A 25,395-nucleotide genomic window follows, 5' to 3' on the forward strand; every position below is an offset into this window, starting at 1 on the left:
GCACAGGGGCTGCAAGTGTGGCAGAAGCAGAGACCCTCATGTGGTTTCTGCTTAATAAATTCTGCCTGTTCCAACTCCAGGGAGATCTGACGAGTCGTGGCAGCACCGGTGGGGTTATGACAGTCAGTATTTATAGCAATGCAAAGAATTATTGTTACCAAAAGGGGTATTAATAGTAATAGAGATGGGTGTGATGGGTTATTCATCATCTTTGTTTACAAAGTGTTTTCCATCCCAAAAGATCTGCTCTATTGCGCACACCTTGCAAGGGAGGAAAAGGTACAACCACCGCCACCGCACGCCGTCGTTAACTCTGTCTTTTTTTATTACAGTTTTTGCCCTTTCGGGGCGAAACCACCCGCCTGCCCGTACACCCCCACCCCGCTCCCGCCCGGGACTGACCCTGCCACACCGCGCCGGTGTCCCCCTGTGTCGTCCCCCGTCCCCCCTCCCCCCCCCCCGCTCCATCCCCGGGACGATGAGCAGCCGCTCCCGGGACGCACCGCAAACTTTCCCGGCGGGGGGCGGCGGGGGCAGAGCCCGCCCCGTCCACCCCCCTCCCCTCCTACCCCCCTCCCCTCCTTCCTTCCCTCCTCTCCTCTCCCTCCCTCCCTCCCGCACCGGGCGGGGCGGGACGGGCGCTCCGCGGGCGCCGAGGGGCGGAGCGGCCCCGCCGGGCGGCGGCGGCGGCGGTGGCGGCGGCTGTGGCGGCGGCGAAGCGGGACGCGGCGCCGCGCTCCGCACCCCGCGGAACGGCCCAAGCCCAGCCCGGCCCAGCCCAGGCCGGGAGCCATGCCGCTGCCGTGCCGGGGCTGGACGCTGGCGTTGCTCACGCTGCTCGTCGGTTTCCTCATCTTCGCCGATATCTCCGAGATCGAGGAGGAGAGCGGGTAAATACCCCCTTTCGCCGGTGCGGAGGGGCGCGGAGGGTAAGGGGGCTGGAGGCGGAGGAGGAGGAGGAGGAGGAGGAGGAGGAGGAAGGCGGAGGGCGGAGGGGGGGAGGTGGGGGGAGCGCCCCGACAGTTTCTTTGTCTCCGGCTCTCCCGGTTTCTTGCCGCGCCGAAGTGGGAAGGGAGCTCGCTCCGCTCCCGCGCAGCGCCGCGGAACCGGCGGCAGCCCCGGGCGGGACCGCCCCGCCGCCGGGCAGGACGGGGCCGCGGGGAGGGGGGGTGTGTGGGGCAGCTATGGGGGGTCCCGGCAGTGGTGCGGGAGCTGGGTCCGCTCCCGTTAGAGGCGTGAGGTACCGGTCCGGGTAGGGATGCTGGAGCAGGTACCAGTCCCGTTAGAGACATTGAGATACTGGTCCAGGTAGGGATTCTGGAACAGGTACCAGTCTCTTTAGAGGCATTGAGGTACTGGTCCAGGTAGTGATGCTGGAACAGGTACCAGTCCCGTTAGAGGCATTGAGGTACTGGTCCAGGTAGTGATGCTGGAACAGGTACCAGTCCCGTTAGAGACATTGAGATACTGGTCCAGGTAGGGATGCTGGAACAGGTACAGGTCTGCATAGGGATGCTGGAGCGGGTACCAGTCTGGTTAGAGATGTTTGAGCTGATACTGGTCTGGAGGGAGGGGTTTGGGCACAGGCAGTGCTCAGGCGTTGGTGGACTGATGGAGCAGGTCCCTAAGTGGGATACTGGTGCAGGCAGTTTGCTGGCCAGGTATGGTGGGGCAAGTTGCAGCCCAGGGGGTTTGGGTGCTGGTGCTGGTCTGGATGGGTGTGGTGGAGAGGGCACCAGTTTGTGGAGATGATGGATAAGGGACCAGTCTGCAGGGTGATGGAGTAAGGACTGGTCTGCAAGGTGGGAGAGATTGAGCAGGGACCAGTTGGGTGGGGGTGATGGAGCAGGGTGGGAGAGCTCAACCCACTTTTCTGTCTCCACGGGCTTCGTCAGGGGCTTCGTGATCACCCCTCCCCGGTCACCTCCAGGGTAGGTGCTTACCTGCAGGTGCACTGCGTGGCAGGGACTAAAGCAGCCTCTAAGTCTGAGGAGAGGAGCAACACCCTACCCACCCCATAAACCCCATCTCTGAGGGCTGCTTGGAAACATAGGGGATGAGAGGAACAAATGTGGAGAGGAGGGTTTGCATTAACTTGAGGAACTCAATACAGTAGTATGGGAAAACAAATCAAATAATTCTAGTAATTATGGTGCCCAAATGGCAGAAGATCTTTCTGTTTGGTACCAGGTGGCATTGCCCACGGTGTTACATCAAAACAAATACCTGGCACTTGGGGCTGAAATTATAAATGAAATGCAGTGATGTTTGTCATTGTTTCATTGTTATATTATATTGGGTGCCATGGGCAAGAAGTGCTTAAAGGTCAGTAGCCTTCTCCAGAAACATCTGGCACTGGACTGTAGGTTACCAGGCTAGATTAATTGTTGCTCTGCAATGAGCTGGTACTATCTATATAATAATAAAGGAAATGAAAAGCTTCTGAAGCGTCCTCCCCATCGGACAGACTGCTCTGATCCCCTTGCTTTCCTCCCATCTTCTTTTCTGGCTTCTGTTCTTTCTTCTCTCTCCTTGTCTGTCTGCTAGATCTGTCCGCTAGAACTTGCTGTGCCCTTATTGAAAATCTATTCTGGTTTGTTACTTATTTGTCCTGTTTTTCACCCTGGTTCATTAAGGACTCCTAGTGTTGGGTGGTGTTTGGTTTTTGGTTTTGTTTTTTTTTTTCTCTTCTCTTTTCTGTACATTGTACGGAAATTGGATGTTTGCTGGCTGCTTATCTCCAAGCCCTGGCATCTGAGTTTGTTGCTGTAGTTCCTCCAAGGAAGTACTGCCAAGTAGTGCAGCAGCAGAGTCGGCAACAGGGTCAGATGAGTTCTGTAGAAACAGCGAGCAGCTCGTTTCATACAGCGTTTCAGAAATAATAGTGCAAAAGGTAGTGCAAAGGAAAGGAAGCACCTTACACCCTGAGGAGTGAAGGAGGGGTCCTGCAATCTGGTGCCCTCTGATATGTGTTAGTCCCAGACCAGTTTTTCATAGATAAGCTGCCACATCAGCTGTGCTTCTGATACGGGGATGCCCAGAGCAAAGGTGGGACCCCGCTATATTAAGAAGTAAGGGTGAAGTAGGGAAAACCGACCCTGTTTCTTGCTTTGCCCTCTCCCACCCACTTCTTTTCCCTATCGCCATCTCCAAAGTGGTTTGGGTTTAATGAGCTCCTTTGTCCCAGACACAGCAAAGGGGGCAAACACTGTTCATCTCACACCCTAAGCAATTAGCTCGGAGCCTGGCACAAAGAGCACTTCGTCCCCATGTGCTGCCGTGGTACCGGGGATGGTCAACGTGATGCTCTGACCCGGCTGGAGTATATTGTTGGGGAGATGTGAAAAAGCTGAGTGCCCGATCTGCAACAGTTCAGGACAATAAAGGGTTTTCAGCTTTGAAGGCCACACGACTGCAGTATCTTTTGCAAACAGGACCTGTAGGTAAAGGGCTGTGTGGCAGCAAAAGTGCACAATGGTGTAGAGAAAGAGACCCTTCCAAAGTTTTCCAGGAGCTCTCTGTGTGTCCAGGAGGGAACAGCTCCTCTCCGTGAGAGATTTGGGAGGTACCGGCTATTTGTGCAGCTCTCCCCCAGGTCAGGAATTTTTGGCTGATGGCTCAGCATCCTCCTCCACACCGCCACAGACCACCTTCGCTTTGGTCGGTGCAGCCCGAGCATTGAGGAAAGCGAAGAGCTGGCCAGGTGTCCCCTGGCACGCTCGCGGCACCGAGGGGGGGCTGGGAAATACAGGCAGGTGCAACTCTTTTCTTCTTTTTCCTTGGCATCGAAACACTCTCTAATTATTGTGAGGAGCGAACAGCTTGCCCACTTTTACACATACCCTGCCCCCTGCCTGTGATTTGGATTGTCTTTGGAAGGAATATGCCTCATACGGGTGGGAGCAGGGGGGAACATATTTCTCTCACCTACAAATACTGAGAAATTGCAGAAAGAAAGAACAAAATGTTCATTAGGTACAGAGTAAGAGCGTAATATTACTGGGGAAAAAAAAAAAAAAAAAACACAAAAAAAAACACCCAAATCATGTTGTTTCCCTGGACAGTAAGTTCCCAGCATCGCAGGTGAAGGGAGGCAGGAGCCGAGGGCGCTGGAGCCGCTCTGCCCGGCAGAGGATTCCGAGAGAGATGTTCGCCCCGTCTTGCTCCTCCAGATATTATTATACCACCTCCTGCAGACGGGAGATACTGAAACAAAGGGGTGTCAAGGCGAGGATGAAAATTCAGCAGTTTCTTGCTCCCGACGCCGTGTCGCTCTCGTTAGCCTGTTCCTCTCGCCCGGCAGCCGCCCCTGCACGCGGGTTTTCATCCCGCCACCTCCCTGTCGTTATGTGTATGTGTCACCCACGCACGCAGCGCTGGAATTGCGTGCTCGGCGCTGCTGCGGGATGTCAGCGGGCGGGCGGACGCGCTCGTCCCGCTCGCCTCGGCTCGCTCCTCACGCTCGCCGGCGTGTGCCGCCGCGGTGAAGTATTGCCTTCGCGAACGCTCTTGGCACTTTGTTTCCCAACAACCACCTGGTTCCGGGCTGCTGAACTTTTCCCGCAGCCCGGTGGCGCCTACGTTTTCCCTCCATCGCTCCGGCTCTTTGTTTCACTGGAAAGCAACAAAAGATACGTTTCGCGTGTGTCTTGGGGAGCGCTTAATGCAATCGCGGCCATTTCTTCATCCCGCCCAGGGCAGGGGAGCGGGCCAGACCTCGCGCCGTGGAGGAAGACAAAGGACTCGGCGCCGAGTGGAATAATTATTGCCGGTGATGAGGATGAAAATTCTGCTCCTCGGTGGCAGTTTAAAGGGACTCTTTGTTACTATGCGTCTGCTGTAGCAGTTCCGCAGGGGTCCGGCTGTGTCCTGATTGTCTGTAGAGGGAGCTGGTGACCCGCTGCCACCAGGTGACTTCTCAAATTAGCGGGTGAGCCATCTTAGGGAGCACTTGACACTTGGTAATAGGTTGGACTTAATATGAGTCAATTTTTTCTCTGCTGGTCCGGGCCGCATGCCTTTCCATCCTGATTACAAGAGGAATTATATTCTGCTCTTTTTAAGTGATGAATTGGAGGATCTAATATTGCTGGCCTACCTGGAAGCTTGTCAGTAAATTGCCACTTTTTCCTCATGCGCCCTTTTCTAATGCCTGCCTTCCAAAGGCTCGGGAATGCCAGAAAGAGATTTTGTGTCCTTTATGGTGGCTGTGATGTGCTTGCTCTGAGTGGTCTGTAGCGTGCTGTAGTCGTAACGCTTCTTGTCAAGGTTGGTCCATGGAGTATAAATGTCCTGCCTAGGTCTTTTAGGCTGTGATTTACTGCGCCTGACCCAGAGTCAGTCTAAGATTTGCTCTCCACCAGAAAGTTTTGTTGAGAAAAGTGCTGTATTCTACCAACACACACTTTTGTGCACTCACACAGCGGGTGCGCACGAGCCAACAATTATCCAGGTTGGTCTGGAGGAGTAATACCTCTCTGCAGGACAGAAGCCCACAGGCGCCCTGTAACTATTCATGTAAACGGAGCCAGTGGAGAGACCTTTGTGCTCGTTGGCTGTGGCGAGTCTCTAACAAAAGCTCCATGACGCATCGGGCCGGAAAATAAAAGTAATGATGTTGGAGAACTGATTTGAGTAAGAAAATACTCGGTGTAGGCTTTGATTGCAACTCTTCTGACGATAACTTGAGCTCAAGCAGCCAATTTCAGGCTGGCTGCGGAGCTCCCCTTCTGCCCCGTAAAGCACTCCTCCGTCTCCTGCTGCCCTGCAGGGGCAGGGGTGGCTGCCACGAAGACGTGTCCAAAACCCCTGTGCTCCTGCCTAGAGCAAGCTGAAGGAGATGACTCTCCATAGCTTGTTTGCTTAAGCTGAGCTCCGAGGGAACGGCAGGAGTGGTGGTACCCGCAGGGAAACGGTGTCTGGCAGGAGGGCTGGGAGCAGCAGGATGGAAAGCACTAGCAGACCCCCCGAGCGATCCAGCGGAAAAAAAAAGAAAACAGCGCTGAGAATGTAACCTGTCCCTCTAAGGGCTTTCCAGTATAGTTGGTGAAAAGTTACTCTCCGGTCCGGTCCTGATAGTCAGCAGCTTGCAAGATCCCCAAAGAGGGAATTTCTGAGCTTTCCAGTGAGGAGGGCAGTGGCTGTGGCAGGAGGACGTGTGTCGCCAGCCGGTGCTTCTCGCGTGCTGAGTTGCTGAAGCCACGGCCAGTCCCACCCCCAGCGACCACAGCAACGGAAAGAGCACAGCAGCTCCCACAAGGGCTTCAAGTTGCCCTTTTGCCCAGATTGGCTTTTTGTTTCCCATCCTCTACCCCCTGCAAATGCACGGTTCCAGCCTGCAAAGCAAAGGGAACCTTTTTCTCCCTGCGGAGAACAAGGAGTTGCAAATGTCGGTTCGTTTAGCGAAGGCTTGTTGAGCAGCTAACGGTGAGGTTAAGCGATTCAGCCGTCCGCAGTACGGTGCCCGCTCCTCCCTGCCACTGCCGTGCTCGTGGGCAGAGAGCGAAGCCCGGGGACCGCCGCCAGCCGTGACACAGCAGATCCCACGGCCACCGTGAGCCCTCCCGACCTCTCCCAGACGTGGACAAAGGGATCGGTTTTCTCGTGTATTCTCTGCAGCAACCGTGGTTATTCTGCTCGAACATCTGTTCGTCGGTGCCTACCTGCGTGCCAGATGTGCTTTTGATATTCCAGGAGAGCGTTTCGCAGGAGCTCCCTTATCTTTCCCTAGGCTTTCAGGCTACAGGTGTTTTGTTTTTTCATCCCCAGGACCAGCACTACTTAAATACATCTACAGGCATGGTTGATATATAAAACAGTTGTTCCAAAGACAGACCTCTAATTGCCTCCATCATTTGTTTTTCCTGGGCCTGGGTCATCCGCAGCAGCAAAAAATAAGCCCAAACGACAACATTGGACAATAATTATTTTGCCATTTCTCTGGTTTCCATCCCCAGTTACCTCTGGAAACAAGGGAGTTCCCTGGCACATTAAATTCACTGTGGGAGCAGAATTTCAGGTGTCCTTCAGCAAACCCCGTGACAGAGCAGGTGGGTGTCAGCAGCTCTGCCCCTTGCGATGCAATAGAAAAAAGTAAAAAAAAAAAAAAAAAAAAAAAAGAGCATCTTTACAGCTCCTTTTTCTTTCTGTTCCCAGTGTAAATCTAAACACCACCTTGTCTTGGCTGAGCAGGAGCCTTGATGGTGGTGGTGGCCTTGGGAGGTGCATCCTCAGCAACAGCAGCGCTCGCTGCGATCAGGAGGTGGAAGGGCTGATCCGGGGAGATGGGATGGTGCTGCCAAACCCCACCGGGGTAGCGGCGATGGTGCGGGGTGGGAGGGCAGACCAGGAGCGGGAAAGGGAGATGAGTTGGGAGGGCAGCACATGGGAAAAGGTGCTCGGTGTGTGGGTGGTGGGACCGAAGCGGTCCTCCTGAAGCAGTGAGTGATGCCACAGCACAAATGCAGTGTCCCGCTATCAGGTAACCCCATTGGGAGGAGTCCCTGCACCAGCCCAGGGGTGACCGTCGCTCTTGGGGCTGACACTACAAGGCAGAAACGCCGTCAGCGTTAGGGGTGCTGCCCTTTGCCAGGCGGCCAGCAGCTTCGTTGCCCTGACCCCGCTGACTCTGCTGGCCCCGCCATTGACCCTTCTGAGGTTCCTTGTTTGCACAGCGTTTGATTCATCGAGCTGCCTGCTCGTGCGCCGGGTCAGCTCTTTCCGAATTTAAGCGCTGGGCTCTTTCTTATTGCTATTGCAAATGAAGTCCTTGTTATTGCATATGGAAATCCACTGGGAATGTCGCAAACAAACACACGCAAAAAAGAACCAAAAAAAAAAAAACCCAAGGCTGGCCATCTGCACGCTGAGCACGCCGTCCCTCCTGTCCAGCGCTCTCCACGGGCGGGACTGCTTTTAAAAGCACATATTGTTACAGTCACGACACAGTTTTGAAGTGCTCTCTCAAGGCCTCCTTCGGTCGAACATCATCGCAGTGGGCTCGGGGTGTCACCCGGGCTTCTGGCAGCTCCAAATCAAAGGACAGTTTTTCCACCACCACCCGTCACCTCCCAGCCCAGGCTTTACTGGCATCCTCAGGAATATAACTCAGCTTTCGGCCAGCGGCTACAACAGGGTACGTGTTTTCCCCGTGAAGGTTAAGCATTGTCATAAGGCATCTTCAGCGCTTTTTCAGACACCCAGAAGCACACTCGACTGTCAACCAGCAGCTGCTCAGTTGGTAATTAAACTTCTCTTTCATACTGCTGCCTGGATTTCCACGGTGTAGCTCTATGAGCCGGGGGAGGAGAGAGGAGGCCAAGATCTGAAACCACTGTCAGCTTTTCAGTACTTGGCGTCTGGACATTGTCATCTGGGGACTAAGTCCCTGCAAAGGTCCTGGGAGGACTCCGGTGCTGGTGAGTGCCTGTGATGGTGGGCAAATAGCTCAGGCAGTTGCTGGTTGTGGGGTGCAGCTCTCATCCAGGCGCTCCCAACCCTCTTTGTGTAGGCACACAATGTTATTTTGGGGATGCCCGTACAGAAGAACCATCCCAGGAGGATGTCACTGCCCAGGAGAGGTCCTCAGCATTCACGTCAACAGTGAAAGAAGAAACCACACGAGACCTTGAGCATTCCAAGGGGCTGCGCAGAGCAGTGGGAAAAGTAGGCAAGAGATGGGTGTGGGAGGATGAACATGGGGATCCACAGCCCTTCAGACACGGTATCTTTTCGTATCGCACTGTTCCCATTTCCCAAGGTACGTGGCATCCAAGATGCTGCAGGAGCCACTGGGATTTCTGTCTTTCGGGACGTGAACGCTCAGGGTGACAGGATCTGCCGCAAGACTGATGTGCTGCTGTTTGCGCTTCCTGATAGCTCTGCTCTGTTGGCTGAAATAATTATTTCAGGAAAAATGTATAGTGTAGACATGGTTTTTTAAGCAGTGAGGCTTTTGTCTCAGTTCCTTTCTAGATCTTTGCTGGGCTCTTGGGTTTTTTTCCTTCTCCCTTCCGGAAGGGGAAAGCTAAATACACAAACACTCAACCACCCCAGTCCCCTCACTGGAACCTTTTTGGCTGCTTCAATGTCTTTTTCTTTGCTGGCTGTTTCATTAGCACAGCCAAAGAAACTCAACTGTGGCCAGGATTAAACTTCTGATGGAAGACCTGAGATGGAGGAAGGAATAAGGTCCTGCGGGGTGGGGAGAGGTGCAGTGTGTGACATTTGAGCCCTGCGAGCGCGTGAGTATTTTGTCTCTAAAGCAGCGATAAAACAAGGGCATGACGGGGTGATTGAGTCAGGCCATGCTGACACGATGGTGAATGCATGTGGATGTGAGACCTGACGCTCTACAGGCGCGAGTGACACTTTTCTGGCTCAGAGAAAGAGCGTGCTGGCTTGGGGACGGAGCCTTAAAGTCCTGGGCCATGGCTCCCTCACGGGCAGCAGTACCCATCGGGCTGCTTCAAGCATCCTGCTGCCTCTCACAGGTCTTTCGGGGCAGGTAGCTCGAGGCAGCGACGGGGATTTGGTTGCGCTCTGGTTAACCCAGTGCGGAGCGATCCCCAAGCAGTGTCCTGGCGGCAAGCTGCCACGGGTGTCCCTCCCGTCGCCTCATGTCCTTTCGTCATCAGCTGTGCCCTTCCTGCTGATTCCTCACCAGTTCTGTCACATAAGCGTTTCAGGCTAATTGGCTTATTCCCTATTAAGCAATAGGTGTCTCTGTTTTGCAAACTCATGTGTCTTGATTCCTGCGTCCTCGGTGTAGGCTTGCAATGATTACACACAGTGATTTGCAGCCAGGCAGAAATCTCGGGGCTAAATCCTGCTCTTATTCACACGAGAGCTGATGTGGAGCCACGGTTAGCACCCGACAGGTAGGGATGCTGAGCGCCTCCGACCTTCCCATCTTCTTGTGGTCCCCGGGAAGCAGCCTGCGGGATGGGTGACATGGTGGAGGTGGGATTGGGGCGTGGGAGGAGGTGACCAAATTAGCAAGGCTGGTTTGCATGAGGCTGACAGATCGGCGTTTCCCGTGGCGGGTAATACCAAGTGCTGTGAGCAGCAGCGAGGCCGTCAGCTGGTGCTTTTACACCGGGTCTCCTTGGCTTGCTGGAAGATGCTATGCCACCAGCCTGGCACCACAACCACTGTCCCTGCGGCTCGTGTACCACGGCTGCACTAGGACGCCGGCGGGGCAAGGTGATTTTCCTGAAAGCCATGATATGGGCACGCTGTCCCAAATGCGGCCGTATGACTCGCTCTCCCAAATGCAATCGTATGACTTGGTAGAAAGAACGAAACTTGGAGCAGTAAAAATAGCACCTGATATTTAGGAAGTTTTTGACACTCAGGCTGCCAAGCTGTGACAATATGAACAAGTGAGATTTTAAACACATCGAAGTGTGATTTCAAACGTCTCATCAAGATGTATCGCAGGATCTTTCATCCTAGCAGGCAAACGCTTTAGAAATGTCTTCCAAATTAATTCCTACAGAGGGAACCTTGCTCGCCAGGAACGTGCAAGTACATAGGGCTGCCCAATGGCCACTGCTTCTCTTAATCTCAATCTGCTCCGCACCCCGGGATGAAAGCCTCAAAAGCAACTGGTGAAATGTCTCCGGGAATGATCTGCAAGTGTCAGATGTCCTGGCTCCTCTCAGTGTGTTACGAAATGTGATACAGGGAGGCGAGATGAGAAACGAGCCTGCGAGAGCTGCGTTTCTGGATGTGGCACGAGGGAGAGTGCCCGACGTGTTTGAGTACATGATCTCAAGGTTCAGATATGCATCTCTGCTCCCATCGCTTCTCGCCTGGCTTTGGCTTTTGTTTCCAATTTGCACGTTGGTTTAGGTGTGGGGCTAACCAGCAGTGATGCCTTTCCTCCCCGAATTTGTCTCTCCTTTGATAGCAGAACGTTTTATGGATACGGGTGGGCTTTGACCTAAACCCCACAGAAACCACTTGAGTGTCTAGTGAGAAGACCACAGGGGGACTTGCCGATGGATGTGGCCTTCTTCCATCTTTTCAGCGAGACCCTAATGTCCAGATGGAAAGCCAGGATACGGTCCCCAAGGAATCACGGTTTCCAGCCTCTGGGCTTGGCTCCTGCTCAGTTTGGGCTCCTGGGACACCTTTGCTTCTCCACCTTGTGGGTCAGGTTGGACACGTTGGCACTCAGAAGCCAATTATTTCTCTTTCATAGACAACTTGGAAATGTGGCAATTTTCCTCCAAAAGCCCTGCTGTCACAACACAAACCTCGAATTTCAGGGAAGAGGAGGGAGGGTGGACACCTGTGTCCTGATCCACACTTCGCAGCGCTGGCCCAAGCAAATCCTGCCCCATCCTTGAGGGCTCGGGGAGCACATGGCTTAGCTTAATGACTGCGCTGGTCTTAGTCAGCAAAATGAAATCACTGACTTAACAGGGCAGTGGGTGCATCCAAGCCCATCTCTAACGAGGTGCCAGCTCATCCCTGACGTTGCAAGGTCCAGCTCGTGAATGCACATGGGATTATATATCACTGTGAGCGTCAGCAGGAGCAAGTCTGTCAAGTTTGGGAGGAGGACGACGATCTATGCGTTTGTATTTCACTTCCAGTGGCTGAGCAGTGTATCCCTTTCCCCAAAACTGTTAGTTACGGTGACTGGGTCCGTCTGGCCACGAAGCAGCATCCTGCAGAGGGGCTGCGAGCGTCCCGCTCCGCATCCCCTCCCCACCCCGCTGCCTCGGGGAGAGCCCTTGGGTTGGGAGGGCAGAGACACTGAGAGGGTGGTCCCTGACCCGGCCTGGCGTCATGCTCCTGTGCTCCTCAGGTAGAAAAATAGCAATCCAGGTCCTGAGGACGACATCGGAGCAATCCTTAAAAAGCAAAATAAATATAGGTGGTGATATTTTTTTAATAGATACAGACTGCCTTATGGGTACAGCCTGCAGCCATCTCAGGAGAGCTGCATGTTCCAGTGAGACCTTTTCAGATCGATTCCCGTCGTCCTCTGGGTGATGTCTCCTACCCTCTCACCCAGCAAGAGCCGGACTCACTCTTGGCAGCATTTTCAAGAGGACAGGTCTCCTTGTAAGCCCATAGTGTGCCTGTCCTGGCTTGGGGGACTGTCATTTATCGGTGTTAAGGGCCAAGCCACTTCACCCCCAGTGTCCCAGCTGTAAAACAAGGCCCATAAAATGCACCTAACACAAAAGCACGTTGTGAAAACTTAATTAGTAGGTGTTAATCATTTGAACCCCTCATTATCTAATTGTGGCGCTCTGGACTCTATTTCTGAGGAATTCAGATGGATAAATTCTGCTTAACCATCCCCCAGGGGATTATTATCTTTCTTTTACGTGGAGGAGGGAGGAGAGGAGGACTTAGGTTGACCAAGGTCAGGAAGAGGCAGAGGTTTTGTTCCACCGGGAATGGGCTCCGCAAATGTGGCTAAATGGGTGGTTGGGTACGGCTGAAATTTCTACCTGGTTCATGCTTCCCGTGCCCTCTTCCTACGGGTTTTGCCTGCCACAGATGCTGGGGGGAAGCAGGACGTGGAGGTGGGTGTCATAAAATATCCATGGAAAGCACATTTTTGAATTTGTAAGCCTCAGAATATGGATGCGTAAAGCCCGCTCTTGGAGATCCGCTCGCCCAAAGAGGCTGTGTGACCTACTTGTTCAGTCAAAGCAGCTTTGATTTCACGTATCGAAATTGCTTGAAGCAAGACCGAACTGTACCTAGCAACAATTAAGAGAATCATTTAAGAAGTGGGAAACGATGAAAAGGGAAGCAAAAAAACTAAACAGCCCATTCATAGTGGGTGAATAGAAGAGTCTTTGCATACCTGATTTGTCAGTAATTATTCATCCAAGAAAATTTGGACCTGAACCATAAGACAATCTTTCTTTTTTATCCTCTGATATATGAATCAGTGTCACTTTACATCTGAGCGCAGAATGTGTTGACCTATATAATATCTTAGATAGTGGAAATTCAGCTTGAGAATCTCAAAGCAAAAATGAGAAAGGATGGCATAAGCCAGTAATATGGCATTAGCACATATAGATGCGACTTATCACTGGAAAACATCCCAACAGAAGTCAAAAGAAGAGCGTTTTGTAAATAATAGGATTAGGAAGCAGGTTGGTACTTTGTGGACCTGGCTATACAATCAAACTGATAACAACTAGATTAATAAGGCAATTCAATCCAAACACGGTGTAGCACTAGAAAGCTTTTCAAAATCAATGCCTATCTGTGCAATTTTAATCGAGGTTGGTCTTTGCCTTTTGAAGCCAAGAGATTTGAAACTCCAGGTCAGCAACATATAATAAAATGGGCTGACTTTTTTTTTCCCCTTTCTTAACGTGTGCCTCTTAATTAGTGCCTTCCATTTCTTAATGTTTTCCTCTTCCCAGGTGGGGGAAGTGAAGCAGTACAGCGATATTGGCTTGCCTGTGCTGGTAATGAAGTATGGCAGACCTTGGAAAATACCGTGCTTGACTAAACTACGGGTGTTTTGAGCAGCTGGTTTGCCTGGCTGGTACCCAGCGGTGGGCTGAGCCGAGCAGGGTGGCTGGACAGGGCAATACACCCCATGTTATCATATTCACAGCACACGTCATCTTCAACTGTACAAAGGGAGACCGTAGGGAAGATGTCCAGAAGTTGCAGTGTAGGACACAAAGGACCCCAAGGTTTTGAAGCCACAGGAGCATTTTAGGATTCACTCAACCAGCTGAGACCTTCAGCCAAGTATTACGTCCCAGCTTCTGGCAATCTCTGTGGCTCAGAGAGAAACCAAGCCTGGTACAGGGAGCGGTGTCTGTGCCGGCATCCCGGGCGTCCACTGTGAGCATCCTGGCCACTGCTGGCCAGCAAAGCGGGGAGCCCAGTGCTGTGGAGCAAGGCATGGGAAGATGGCTAGCAGAGCCCTGCTGTCTCCTCCACCGATGAGCCACCCCCTCCACGTTCATACATGACAGCAGAACACTTCATGCTCTGTTTGCATTACAATATTTTGAAAACTTTCTCTCGTCACGGTGTGTGAGGGGGGAAGAGTGACCCCTGAAACTGCCCTTGAGGGGCTGCTCAGCGGGGGATCCGGGCAGCCCATCTCCTTCCCCACCACCTCTGCGCACGGTGAGTTGGGAGATGTGCTTTCAACTTGTCTTCCTCACGCCCAGCGTCTCCAGCCCCGGTGCCTGCCTTAATTTCAGGAGGAGACACGCACAGACCTGTCGCTGAGGGCATGTAAAGCTAGATTGGATAAATGCATTTGAATAATACGTTGTGATGCTTCGAATCAGTCCTGCCATAGCTGCAAAACATGGATGAGGTGGGAGCTAACGGGTCTTCTCCACTTCCTAATTTCTGTGATTTTTTTTTTTTTTTCCTTTCACAGAGATTGTGAACCGGCACTTATTCAAGGAGCAGCATTTCTTTTTCTAAGCCCTTAATCCAGTCCCTATCTGTCTTACAGCAAGTGTGAAGGAGTGTGAATCCCATTTGGAAGGCTCCTTCAGAGGAGACGTCTCGGAAAGGATGCGTGGTTTGCACACTAATCCAGTCTGCTCCCACACCCCGCAGTGAACCCCATTAAAGCGGAGGCTTGTTAAATGCCAGTAGGCTCTAGGAATAAGCTAGACCTGCTGTTCCCTTGATGCACCAAAAAATGAAACAGCTCACTGACTCTCAGGTTTGTCAAAGGAAAGAGGAGAGCGTCGGAGCAGGAATTGCTCTGACTTGGCCGTAGATGGTCACCGGCAGGAGGGAGGAAAGGGACAACCATCGCGGCATTTCCCAGGGTTTGATGTTATGCGGTGCTGGGGGCTGTGCTCAGCCTAACGAAGGGGTTTACATTGCGTCCTGCAAGTCTGAAAATCTTTTTTGATGGCACCAAACATTCACGCGCTCTATTTCTTTTTCATTTATGTCTAATGGATTTGGGATTTTTTTTCAGGACTGGTAGAAATACGTGCTCCTGAGATACATTTTCATTAAGGTATATATTTCCAGGTAACAATATTTCTGCTAGAAGAGAATTTGGTTCTCTTTATGAGCATGTTCATTTGGATATCTGTGCTATGGAAATAATAAAACAGAGCGATGAGCACGTGGCAGTTATCGTGTGCCTGACTGGGAGCCCAGCTCCCACTGAGCATCACAAAGTGGGCGACTGGTTCTTTGTGACCCCTTTGAAAATAGCGAGCTATAGCAAGAAGGGACTCTGCAGCCAACTAGATGCAGACCAGTACTTGTATGTATTTATTTTCAAGTGAGGGTGCGCAGGTCGTATGAGTGGCGTTGGTTTGTGAAGGGGCTTGGTCCCACCTATTCTTCATTACAGCATCATGTAGTGCTGGAAACTTTGGCTGTCTGTTCCCACAGGTCTCGTTCAGGCAGGTCTGGCACCCGTCCTTGTGCACTGGTGTCAGGCCATGGGAGTGACAAGGCTGTCACTTCAGGTCTCAGCTCCAGCATGAGAATGACTGTGATGAGTTGGCCTCGTAGCTTCAGCCAGGTTACACCAGAGGTGGGGACAAGGGGCTTCAGGCTACTCATGGGATCAGAGGGGGCTGGAACGGGGACCCTGGCCCTGGTCCAGGTCACTGGGAGGCGGGAGAAGGCGCACTGTGAGGGCGGGATCTCTACAAGTCACCCAGGACTTGGGGCTAGTGGCCAAGGCTAGTGGCTTGGTCTGGATAAAATGGAGGTGTTGGGTGGTCTCAACTGAAAGTCCAAGATGAAGACAGTGGTGGGAATCCTGTCCAGACCATTCAGCTCAGTCGCCACCTGAAAGGGACAGGGAAAGTCCCCAGGCAACCTGGAGATGGAGGAGACTTTCTCTTTGCACTGCTAACGCCTGACTCGTAAAAAAAAAAAAAAAGTAGAGATGTATTTAATGCAACCTGTAGGCTGCATGCTGCTTTGATGACAGAGACCAGATGTCTTTGATGGCTGGTTAGATCGCACAGGTATTATTAATTGGGTTGGTTAGGAGCTTTTTTTTTTTGCCGGAATGATTTTACGGTCGCGGTAGGGCAGCAATGACGATGGATGTGAAAAGCCCTTCACAGGCATCAGGACATCTCCCTTCTGGATGGGGTGGGATGCGAACAGCGCAGCAGTGTCTCCGTTCGGAGCCCTTCAGAGCAGGATCTCTTGACTGTTGAACAATGCTTGGCAAAGAGGAGCTGGGTTTATAAATAATGCATTTCCTTTGTCTTGCAGGAGTTCTGGAGGCAGAGGTACAATCAGATCAGCTGTGAACAGCTTACATAGCAAATCTAATAGGTTTGTAAATTAGATTTTGTGTTCATTTGTTTTTGCTGTAAGGCATCTATTAATCTGCTTCTCCTCTTCGCTGGATAGTGCTGTTCTTATTTAGCAAATGTATCTGTTTCTTTTCACTTCTGCTTTGCATTTTCTTAATCGTTTCTCCCCCTCCTTCCCCCAGCTCAGTGCAATAATCATTTGCAAATAACCAAGAATCTGCAAGTTGCGGTGATTGAGAGAACGAGAAAGAGAGAGTTACTTATTGTGAAAATAAGTCAGTGATAGAGTTACCATTTTCGTAGTTTTACTACGTGCTATTAGAAGAGAGATCGCTGTCTTTGACATCAGAACTCCATTCGGTTTTATCATCATGCGCTTCAGTAACGTTGCTCCATCGCAGAGTCATTTCGTGGCATCGCAGCTTCATTCAGTGTCTCTCTGCGTTATTTTTACAATGAGTTCATGTCAGCCCGGCATTGCCAAGTGGCGCGGTTGCAACACGTAGTGACACCCCGCGAGAAAGGAAGGGTGATGTCATTCTGCGGCGATGTCGCCACAGCTGATGAAAACACAGAAAATGGGCAAAACCAAAAAAAAATCATAGTTATTCCCAAGATTTCTTTACCCTGTTTCCTTTATGATTTTTCACACCTTATTAAGTAAGCTCGGCAAGACACGAGGTGATATGGCAAAATGCAAGACGCAAACGAATCCGACAGCCTGGACTGGCAGCCTCTGGAGGGGCACTGTACAAACACACACGAGGACAGTGGCAGCCGGCATTTATAAACACATTTCTTTGCCTTTCTGAAACATTACATAGTGTGAGCCACAGCGTGTCCTCAGGAGCTCCTTCCCTGGGCTGGATATGTGCTCCCGGGAGCTGGATGTCGTCCCTGAGCCTGGGTCACCAGCTCTGCCCCATCTCTCACTCTGCTCCCTCTTTGGGCTTTACACGCTTTTTATAAATGTATTTATTTACAAACCATTTCCCCGCTGGCGAAAGCCCTTTGCACCGGAGAGGGAGATTCCCTTTAGCTGATAGCGAGTGCTTTGGCTGTGTATTTTTCAGAGCGCTCTGAAGTGTGAAGGTTTTTTCGGGGCTGCAGACGCATGCACAGCTTCTTGATGAGATGCTTGGGCATTCTCTTTGGAGGGCGGCTGGCTGGAATCAAATATTCAGAGGCTCCCTTAATTCATGCCATTTGATGTAAATGGCACTGAAGTGCTGGGGCCGATTTGCTTCTTAGGGCAGGGATTAAAAGCCGGGGTCTCCCAGTGAGTGTCTCCAAACCGCAGCATCTGGCTGTTGCCCGTCCCCCTGCTCATTTCTGGGTCTGGAGCAGACGATAACGGATGCCGAAATCCTCGTGCTCCCTTCTAACGAGGGGAAAAAGTTACCAGCGAGCCGACCTCCCCCTGGTCGGTCCGGGATGCTCCTCGCCCCATCTCACAAGCAGCACCCAGCAGCTCAGCTCAGTTAATTTCTCCCTTGGGTGAAGTGGAGGTCGCACTTCTGTGACGAGGATTTTGACCCGCTGGAGGAGCTGAGCTGGCTCCACTTCAGGATGCTCACGGGCGACCACGAGGCAGCAGGTTGGCTGCCCTTGCGGGAAACGTCTGGGTGAATTTTGGGGGCTCCCCGGAGCTCTGGGGTGTCTTGTCTATGGGTGTGTGTCTGCCAGCCTGTCTTCGCAGAGCCTGCTTGTGTTTTCGTGTGCATGCCTTTCTGTGGCTCCACGTGTGAAGCTGTGTTTTCCATAGAGCTGTGCCTGGCTGTAAGTCTGTGTCCTTGTAAGCGAGCAGGTATTTAAGGATTTGTGTCTGTCTGCTTGAGTGTAGCCGAATACAAACAGGCTTTCAGTTCTTGTTTAGCTAATAACTACAATTTTGCTTTTCTGATGAAGTTTGAATTCCAGCAGCCGGAGCCGAAGACAGTGATTAGAAGTGCCATTGGGATGCTAACGGATCCTGTCTCTCTCCCTCTCCCTGTCTTTCTTTTCTCTAGAGCTGAAGTAGTAATAAATGACTCTTCGTCTCCAGCTGTTGTTGACAGAAGTAATGAAAGCATTAAGCACAACATTAAACCAGCCTCATCCAAATGGAGACACAACCAGACACTGTCTTTGAAGATCAGGTACTGGTAATTACCTATAGGACAAGAGGCAGACTTGGTCCTCTCCAGTGCAAGCTGGCAAATTGCCTCTGTATATCATCTAAAGAAGTCGAGGAAGAAATAAAAGGCTTATCTCCTGCTGAGCCAGGCTTCATATCTGTAAGCGATCGCTTGGAAATGAATTCCCGGCTGAACCAGCTGGCCTTGCAACCACGAAACCAGGAGCACTTGAGCCCCCATTTTCCAGGCCAAGTGGGGATTAGTGTGCGCTGGCGGTGGGGCGTGCAGGGGGGAAGGAGACCCTCTCCCCGGGGTAAACACAGGGAACCCCCACTAATGGTGGGCTGCCCCGGGAAGGGATGGGTGGGGAAGGAGCAGGCGTTAAGCTGGAGATATCTGCTTGTAAGCTGTTGCTGGGCAGCATCAGTCGGCTGGGACTGGCCATGGAGCGAGGGCAGGCAGGAGGCAAGAGTTCGTCTTGTGTGTGACCCAAATTATCTCTGCGCCTCACCTGATGGGGCTGTTTTCTCCCCTGTCCTCAGGAAACAGATCCTGAAGTTCCTGGATGCGGAGAAGGACATTTCGGTGCTGAAGGGGACGCTGAAGCCGGGGGACATCATCCACTACGTCTTTGACAGGGACAGCACCATGAACGTCTCGCAGAACCTGTACGAGCTGCTGCCCCGCACCTCGCCCCTCAAAGGCAAGCAGTTCCCCACCTGCGCCATCGTCGGCAACTCGGGGGTCCTGCTCAGCAGCGGCTGCGGCCCCGAGATCGACGCGCACAGCTTCGTGATAAGGTAGGGGACGGCGCCCCGCTGCGTGGTGGGGCTGAGGGGGTTTCAAGGGGGGGTTCGGAGCAGTGGGAAGGGGCTGCAGTCCCGGTGGCGTGGTGCCGCGCAGCCTTGCAGCCCCGTGCGCGTGCGTAGCGTTCACCGATGCAAACGCCCTGCTTCAAACCCTCCCACCCACCACCAGGTCCTCCTCCAGTGTTCCTAAAATGCACCGCGGCTTCTCATGGTGCACCGTTAACCCCCCCTGGGCACCATGAGCCCCCAGCACCCCCAGTCCCGAGCACTCCCTCCTCTTTTCCCGCATGCTTGCCCTCTTGCAAACAAACCCTCTCCTGGACTCCCCCGAGGACACAAGCTCGATTCTTCCCCAAATCCCTTCTGCCCCTGAGCACCGGGTGCGCTGCACCATCACCTGGTACCGCACTTGTGCACGCCTAGCTCTGACCGCTCCGTCCCCAGCACCAATGTCCCCACGGACCTGCGCCAAGCAGATCCTCGCCCCCACCGGCACACGCGCCGAATTCGCTACAGAAGATGCTTGAAGTGGAGAGGAGGAGCGCGCCTGCCCTCCCATCCCCACCACCCGTGCACATCTGTTAGCCGAGGGGCTGTTGGAGTCCGCTGATGATTTATGTATGTGCAGACATTTGCTTTCTGGCGAGTCTATTATGAAGACAGCCCAATCCATCAGCGGCTCACAGAGGCGGTCCCCGGCGTGACGTGGGAACGAGGATAATGTCACCTCTGCCCCCCGCTTAAGCCCGGCCGCTCCAGCCTGCCAGCAGCTCCGTCCTGTCCGCGGGGGACGGGGCGTTATCCTTCCATCCTTAAGTGTAACCAGAGCGAGCAGAGGGGGGGAAAAATTGCTTTTTTGCAGTTCTGGCAAAGTTTAGGGAGGGGCTTTTGTGCCAGGCAGCAAAGTTACAGGAGAAGAGCTTTTCTGGGTGCAAGGACTGGGATTTTGAGTGACTTCTCCTCAGCCATGTATGCTAGCGCAGGTCTGGCATGGATGTGCTCTTCCCACCGTAGGTTATCTGAGCCACCACTTGAACCTGCATCTTCCTGAGGAAGGTTTGCTCCATCCAGGCAGCCTTCTCAGTGGGGCTGGCAGTGACCAGCGATGGGCTCTGTGTCCGGAATACAGTTTTGCTCTTCAGATCCAATGCTTATTTTCAGCGATTTTATTCCTGTGGCAAGATCACAAGGGCCCCGTGTGCCAGTAGCTGGATTTTCTTTACACCATTCCCTTAGTTTCCCAACTGTAAAGTAGGGAAAACAGTAGTAATGGCTGATTATTGAGGCAGATGGTTGGGATGCAATTCCTGCTCGTTAAATACTGTAACTTCACTGTAAAACACCACAGGAGAGCACACAGTGTGCTAACATGTGGGTACCCTCTGGTTTTCACGATGCTGGAGAAGCATCTCTCTGCGTCTCCTCATCAGCTGGTCCCATTTACCCAGCGCCACGTGCATGGCACGGCCACGGCTTAATGGCCACGGATCCCCCCCCAAGGAGCTGTAGGAAACCACCACATAATGAGGGTGATTTGTTGGCAGTTCATTCTGCAGCCCCTCAGCCCTCATCCCTGGCGTGACACAGGAGCTCGTGGCACAGGAGCTCCATAGGGAGTGTGTGTGCCCGTATCCGCGTGCACAGCCTGAGAGGAGGCACCAATTAAAACTACAGAAAGAGATGTTTTTTGAAGGTCACAGCCTCCAGACAGCCAAACCCTGTGGAGACCATGTCCTGGCATCCACCTCCTGCTGGTGTCATTATCGCTGCCAGTGCCACCGGGTCTGCTGTTAGCTGAGACTCACCAGGAGGAGAAAAGGGACTTGGGATAGTATTACCCCAGCGAGGCTGGAATTAAGAGGCGAGCACTTTCCTTGCGTGGGAAAGGCCGTTTCATTTAAAATCTGGCATGGCAGCAAAGGCGGGAGGTTTGTTGCTACACGTTATTTTTGAACCGCACCAGAAGAGATAGTGATCCATACAGAGCCACCCACCAGACACCAGAGCTATGTCTGTTATTAGCATCGCCCCAGAGGAATATGCATGTGCATGCCAGCACGGTGAGGAACGATCACCTGATATTAAGATGGCTCATCATTACCAGTTCAGAGCCTCTCTAATTCATTGCAGAGACTCATTCTCCCTCCTCCTCCTAAAAGCGAGGGAGAATGGGCATATCCATCACTGGCCCTGGCTTTTGGCATCAAACACCCCTCGTGTTTGTCACTCGCATCCATTGCAAAGGGCTGTTCGGTGCTTCCCCTCACAGGTGCAATCTGGCCCCTGTCCAGGAGTACTCGCAGGACGTGGGCATGAAGACGGACCTGGTGACTATGAACCCCTCGGTCATCCAACGGGCCTTCGAGGACCTGGTGAACGAGACCTGGAGGGAGAAGCTGCTGCAACGCCTCCACAGCCTCAACGGCAGCATCCTCTGGATCCCGGCGTTCATGGCTAAGGGGGGAAAGGAGCGAGTGGAGTGGGTGAATGAGCTCATCCTGAAGCACCACATCAACGTCAGGACTGCCTACCCCTCGCTGCGCCTGCTCCACGCTGTCCGAGGGTGAGAGCGTTTCTGGTGTGCTTGGAGCCAGGATTTCATGAGCCTCCTGAGCTGAAGAGCAATCAATGGGTTTGCGCTGGAGGCAAACAACATGAGCTGTTTCTTTCTGTAGACCGTGAGGAAGACTCCACAGGTGGTGGCTGGTCTCTAGATGAGAACTGGAGACCACCTCGCAAGCAGGGTCTCCCCAGTATCGAGCGTGAGGTCTTTTAGCCATGCGATGTCATAGAATCATAGAATTGCTGAGGTTGGAAGGGACCTTTAAGATCATCAAGTCCAACCATTAACGTACCCTGACAAAACCACTTCTAAACCATGTCCTCAAGTACCACATCTACCCATTTTTTTAAACACCTCCAGGGATGGTGAATCCACCACCTCCCTGGGCAGCCTATTCCAATGTTTGATAACCCTTTCAGTGAAAAATTTTTTTTTCCTAATATCCAATCTAAACCTCGCCTGGCATAACTTGAACCCGTTTCTTCTCGTCCTGTCACTTGTCACTAGCGAGAAGAGGTCAGCCCCCACCTCTCTACAACCTCCTTTCAGGTAGCTGTAGAGAGCAATAAGGTCTCCCCTCAGCCTCCTTTTCTCCAGGCTAAACAACCCCAGTTCCCTCAGTCGTTCCTCATAAGATTGTCGTCCAGACCCCTCCCAGCTTCGTGCGCAAGCCTGAGTCTTCCAGCACTTTGGACGTCACCACAATAACTCCCTAACCTACAATGAGGGCTGTCCTTGGAGGAATGTGCGTGTGTGTTGTGGTTTGCAGAGCTGGTGACAAAATTTGTGGCTTTGTGCTTAAGTGACACGTGCAAGTCTCACACAGCTCCTCAGGTCAGGTTGCTCATAGCAGCCTGAACGGACTCGGCAGAGTAGCTCTTCACGAGTAGCCTGCACGTTCCTGTAATGGTGCTAATTGCACTGCTCATCTTAAGTGGCCAGCCCAGGGAAGGGACTGGTCCTGCTGGTCAGATAAATAGGGCCAGGTGGTGGTGAACAGACTTATTGGGAGGGAAGGAAAGGGTGTTTCTGCTTCCTCACTGCAACCAGGTGTGTGGGAGACACAGGTGTGGTGGGGGTGGGAAGAAAGAGAGCTCCAGGGGTGAGACTTCCATGTGAATGGCTTGGTAACGGGGTAGGCTCTTGCCATCTTGCTTTATTTCTCTGGGGAGATTCATGATGGGAATGGCTTCAAGCTCCAACAAGGTAGATTTAGACTGAACATTAGGAAAGAATTTTTCACAGAAAGAGTGGTCGGGCATTGGAATAGACTGCCCAGGGAGGTGGTTGAGCCACCATCCCTGGATGGGTTTAAGAGACGTTTAGATGCGGTGTTGGGGGATATGTTGGGGTATATGGTGTAGGGGAGAACTTTGTAGAGTAGGCTAGATGGTTGGACTCGATGATCCCAAGGGTCTCTTCCAACCTAGACAATTCTATGATTCTATGATTCATTAGGCATTCAGAGAATCTAGGCAGGCCATGGCTTATGCTGAAGATGATTTAGTTGCAGTAGTTGTCCTCTCCGATTCTGACTAGACCCTGTTGCTCTCCTGGGATGGGAATTCGCTTATGAAGCTGATGCTCCTGCTTCTAAGCCTCAGCATCAATGTTTCTTGATTGCTTTGAGCACTTCTTCCCCAGCATGTCTCTGAGCCTGAGCTCCTCTGGTCAGTTGGTCCGTGCTGGGCATTGCTCTGTTCCAGCCTGGGTTAGGTGTCAGTGCAGGGGGTGGGCATGGGACAGATTTTGGGGTCGTTTCCTGCAGGAGCAAGCCTGAAGGGGTGCTGTGGGGAGAGGGGTGTGAGGGGCAGCTCTGCAGGCAGCACAGGCAGGCTGGGAGGAGTGGAGGCAGCAAGAACGGGCAAAAAGAACCACATCTGCCCCAAGCGCCTGTGTTTGAAGCTTCCCTGGGCCAGAGAGGCATCTTACAGAAAATGCTGGCTTTGAGGGAAAGAAAAGGAAGGAAATGATATCACAATTCATAGAAAGGGAGGAGGAAAAAAAAAAAAAAAGAAACACCACAACCCAAATTTTGAGCTATTTCTAGCTGTAATTGACTTACTTTCATCTGTCAAAATAGAATTAAGCTCCTGTAATAAGCCCTTTAAATCAACAGGCTGCTAATCCTGTGCTGGCAACCATTCCTGGTGCTAGAAACTTCCCGTAGGAAGCTTTGTGGAGGGATTGGCAAAGGCTGGGCATCGCTTTCCCGCGGGAGAGGAGGAGGATGCCTCGATAAGCTCTGCTGCTGAGCTTATCTTCCAACACACAGCACCTTCCTGGCCCTCCTGTGCTGCAGCCCTGCGGTCCAGCCAGGCTGGTTGGCGCTCTGGTTGTCCCTGTGCATCTCCCACAGAGCAGTGTTGGAGCCACCACCCGGGGCTGGCAGGTCCTGCCTGGCTGGAGGGGACGCAGGGATTTTGGGACAAGCCCACGGGTTCAGCGCTGTTTTTCGGTGCGTGGAGTGACGCACCCGTCTCCCCCATGGCTTGGAGTATTTTATTCCTTTTCCATGTGTTAGTGTTCCTGTGGGTTTTAATGGGGTCCCGTGTAAGGAACGTGGGTTCGGGCTTCTGAAAACCTGCTGGGGCCCAGAGGGATGTGACCAGTCAGACCAGCAAGTGAGTGAAGTAGCCCGTGTTGGTGGGTGTCTGGGGTGGAAATGGTACCAGCGCGTGGTCGGACGCTGGCTGATGCTGATGACAGGCTCTAAGTGCCTGGGCTGAGCTACAGCCGAGACCTCAATCCTGTCCTTTGGGCCGCTCACTGTGCTGTGGGGCGATGGAGAAAGGTGGGTCATGGCTGCGCTGAGGCAGCACTAATTCAATTATCACCGCAGAAGCCAGTGCTAATCCTCATCAGGGGTTGCCCTCTAAGCCAAGGGAGCTGCTGCCTGACCTGCCCTCCTGCTCTCACACTTATCAGCAGGAAAACAAGGATGCCAGCTAATTAACGATTAATATAATTAAAACTGCAGGCCCCTCAGCTAGCTAGAACTGATGGGAGCACTTCAACACCTACCCAGTGTGTGGTGGCCTGGTCAAGGAGCTGTGCAGAGGGGCCACCCAGGGCTGGGGGGCAAAGGGCTGTGCTGTTCTGGAGGGAAGGCTGGAGTCAAGGTTAACCCTTTCCTCGGTGCAGCCTCACAGGTTTGGACTTGGATGGAGTTAAGAGTGATTCAGGCAGTACCAAATGAACTGGCCACAGCTGAGGAGGGGGCTGTGCTGATGCTCTTGGTGCTGTGTAGGAAGTCTCTCAGGCACCTGTAAAGTAGTCTTGACCATGTGCTCAGCGTAATTGATATGATGTAGTTTGGGGTGAAGAAGGAATCTTTCCTCAGGTCAAACTGACCAGAATCGCTAGAAGTTTACTTATTCGTCTGATGTGATACTAATTCCTAAGATCATCATATATTTTTGCTTCTGAGCTCCTTGTTGTTACAGGGATATGGTCGCCAATGACTCCTTCCAGCTCCCTCTGAGGAACATGCCGGTTTGTAGCATCACACTTTTCTTTGACAGATCTGACATTTGTGAAACAAATAAATTTTGTGGCATGCAGCAGAGAATCGATAATCCACAAAGCCCCACAGAACATCCCTTTGTGCTACAGTGGGCTGCAGTTGCAGAGATGTC

General features: G+C 52.4%; 1 protein-coding gene across 1 annotated transcript in view; it reads left to right on the forward strand.

Annotated features, from left to right (window-relative positions):
* Positions 1-685: 685 nt before the first annotated feature.
* The window catches only part of ST8SIA2 (ST8 alpha-N-acetyl-neuraminide alpha-2,8-sialyltransferase 2), a 32,123-nt gene continuing 7,413 nt past the window's right edge, over positions 686-25,395 (forward strand). Inside the window, exons 1-5 of the mRNA XM_082488867.1 lie at positions 686-890; positions 16,225-16,287; positions 18,278-18,406; positions 18,928-19,185; positions 21,464-21,757. Coding sequence (XP_082344993.1) covers positions 793-890; positions 16,225-16,287; positions 18,278-18,406; positions 18,928-19,185; positions 21,464-21,757 — 842 coding nt within the window. The 5' untranslated portion in view covers positions 686-792. The remainder of the gene's footprint in view (positions 891-16,224; positions 16,288-18,277; positions 18,407-18,927; positions 19,186-21,463; positions 21,758-25,395) is intronic.

This window comes from Vanellus vanellus (genome assembly GCF_965231255.1).
Source record: "Vanellus vanellus genome assembly, chromosome: 11".
Lineage (NCBI taxonomy): Eukaryota > Metazoa > Chordata > Aves > Charadriiformes > Charadriidae > Vanellus > Vanellus vanellus.